This window comes from Nuphar pumila, chromosome 6 (assembly GCF_984573655.1).
Source record: "Nuphar pumila chromosome 6, dmNupPumi1.hap1.1, whole genome shotgun sequence".
NCBI lineage: Eukaryota > Viridiplantae > Streptophyta > Magnoliopsida > Nymphaeales > Nymphaeaceae > Nuphar > Nuphar pumila.
This window is the reverse complement of record NC_143254.1, coordinates 49,633,957-49,636,265: the sequence shown is the minus strand read 5'-3', so window position 1 is coordinate 49,636,265 and position 2,309 is coordinate 49,633,957. Positions and strand designations below refer to the sequence as shown.

At 51.5% G+C, this 2,309-nt stretch overlaps 1 protein-coding gene across 1 annotated transcript; it reads left to right on the top strand.

Annotated features, from left to right (window-relative positions):
* The first annotated feature begins 378 nt into the window (after nt 1–378).
* LOC149834809 (protein BZR1 homolog 1-like) lies at nt 379–2,064 on the top strand. Its single transcript, XM_090010304.1, has 2 exons — nt 379–792; nt 898–2,064. Exons 1-2 carry the CDS (start codon nt 562–564, stop codon nt 1,747–1,749), a joined length of 1,083 nt encoding a protein of 360 aa, XP_089866430.1. The 5' UTR covers nt 379–561; the 3' UTR covers nt 1,750–2,064.
* Nucleotides 2,065–2,309: the final 245 nt, after the last annotated feature.

Below are 2,309 nucleotides of genomic sequence, written 5' to 3'. Positions count from 1 at the left end.
CAACAATAAACCTACTTAAAGATCTTAGAACCGTTAAATCCCAATCCCTTTATAAAGATTGAGTTGAGTTGATTATTTATGCGAATGGGAACATAAAATATAAATATAATGAGGTGTAGGTGGACAGTTATTGTAAAGTTAAAAAAACAATGTCCAAGAATGGGGATTTTACGCTACAAATTTCATGTGTCTCCGCCTCCCTAATCCCCTCCTTCCATCCAAGACCGTTTCCCAAAACGTAGTCCCTTATGAAAATGGTCAAAAGTTACATCTCATAAGAGGACTAAAAAATACTCCACCACCAACCCCATATATAAATTTTCCTCCTCCCCCTGCCTCTCTCTCTCTAGGCTGAAGACTGTTTCTCTCTCTAGACCCTGTTTTTTTAATTAGAGAATTAAGGTGAGTACCTATTCCGGAGTTCCCCCACTCTGCGTCGGCATTCGGCAAATGAGGTCCTCGTGATCCTTCCCTTCTTCCTCTCCCCCTCTTCCCTCCCCGAATTTGCCCAACAACATAAAACATCAACTGGACTCTATATATATATAGAGAGAGAGAGAGATGACTGCAGGAAGTGTTGGGTCTTCAGGTCGAATCGCAACATGGAAGGAGAGGGAGAACAACAAGAGGAGGGAGAGGAGGAGGAGGGCCATCGCTGCTAAGATCTACGCTGGGCTCAGAGCCTTTGGCAACTACAAGCTCCCCAAGCACTGCGACAACAACGAGGTCCTCAAGGCCCTCTGCGCCGAGGCCGGTTGGACCGTCGAGGACGACGGCACCAGCTATCGCAAGGTTCTTTCTTTCACCCCTTTCCTCTTTACCCCCTACCCTCTCTCTCTCTCTCTCTCTCTCTCTCTCTCTCTCATCTCTCGGTTCCCTCTTCTTCTTCCATTGCAGGGATCCAAACCACCGTCTCTCGATGCGCCAGGTGGGTCGACCACCATTAGCCCGGTGGCCTCGTCGTCCTACCACCCGAGCCCACCCTCGTCGTCTTTCCCGAGCCCTATGCCTTCCTACCACGCCAGCCCCGTCTCCTCCTCCTTCCCGAGCCCATCCCGCTCCTCCGCCACAGCTTCCTTCCTGATCCCGTGGCTCAAGAATCTGAGCGACGCCAACTCCGCCCCTTCCTCCCTTCCGCCCCTCCGCATCTCCAATTCCGCCCCCGTCACCCCTCCCCTTTCCTCCCCCACCTCGAAGGTCAAGCCCACCAACTGGGACGCCGCCGTCGCCCGATTCCACAGCCACCCCAACTTCCCCTTCTTCGCGGCGTCGGCCCCGTCGAGCCCCACCAGGCGGCGCTCTCTCTGCCGGGTCATCCCCGAGTGCGACGAGTTGGATGTGTCGACGGCAGGCGAGTCGACGTCCTCCGGCCGGTGGGTCAGGCTCCCGGCGGGGGTGGTTGCCCCAACGTCGCCTACGTTACACCTCGTCAATGCCGCAGCCGCCAATCAGAGGTGGGGGTGCGGTGCCGATGGGGCGATGTGGGCTCCGGCCTCCGGCTGCCAGAGCGTCGTGGGGTCGCCGGAAAACCAGCAGTTTTCTAGATCCGTTCTGGGTGGTGATAGTGGTACTGGTAGCGGTGCTAGCGCCGATGGTGGCGGTGGTGGGGGTGATTTCGAGTTCGAGTGTGGGAGGGTGAAGCCGTGGGAAGGGGAGAGAATACACGAGGATTGTGGGGAGGAGGTCGGTTTGGAGGATCTCGAGCTCACGCTCGGTAGCGGAAAGCGTCGGGATTCCAGCAGCGAATAGTCGTGAAATCCTCCACATGTGAAAGACTTTCCGGTGATTGGTGTGGACAACGTGATTCGTGGTAGAGCCAAACGCATTTCTCAGGTGGTTGGCGGTTTTCCGGCGATTTTGTGGTGGTTTGCCGATGTTGGTTGTAAACAATCGTATTTTCTACTTTTATTTTTTTGTTGATTATAATGGGAAAATCCTTTTCTTTCTTTCGTTGTTAAGGTCTTAATTGAGTCATTAGATGCCAAATATCATGGTGGGTCTCATTTGGGAAGAAGCAAGTTTTAAGATGTAATTAAATGATATCTTGGCATTTTTTGGTGTTTTTAATTCGGTTTTAAATTGTTTTTTTTTTTTACTCAAGAATTCGATGGGGTGGGTTTTGGTCAGATGAGTAATGTCGTATACCCTGATGCAATAGTGTTGATGTGAATTGTGATTTGTGAACGACCCTAGTGGAAATGGCACGAGCACCTCTTTATGTTTGATTCTTTCTTCGTCGTTTTTTCAATCATCTTACCATGTGGGTTAATGCTTAGAGGTGGGAGCCAGCATTCACAATATCCTGCTTG

Bases quoted from the DNA above. Each gene is read 5' to 3' on its own strand.
- LOC149834809 (XM_090010304.1), top strand. From the start codon at position 562: ATGACTGCAGGAAGTGTTGGGTCTTCAGGTCGAATCGCAACATGGAAG. The intron at 793-897 runs GTTCTTTCTTTC...CTTCCATTGCAG, and splicing joins ACGGCACCAGCTATCGCAAG to GGATCCAAACCACCGTCTCT.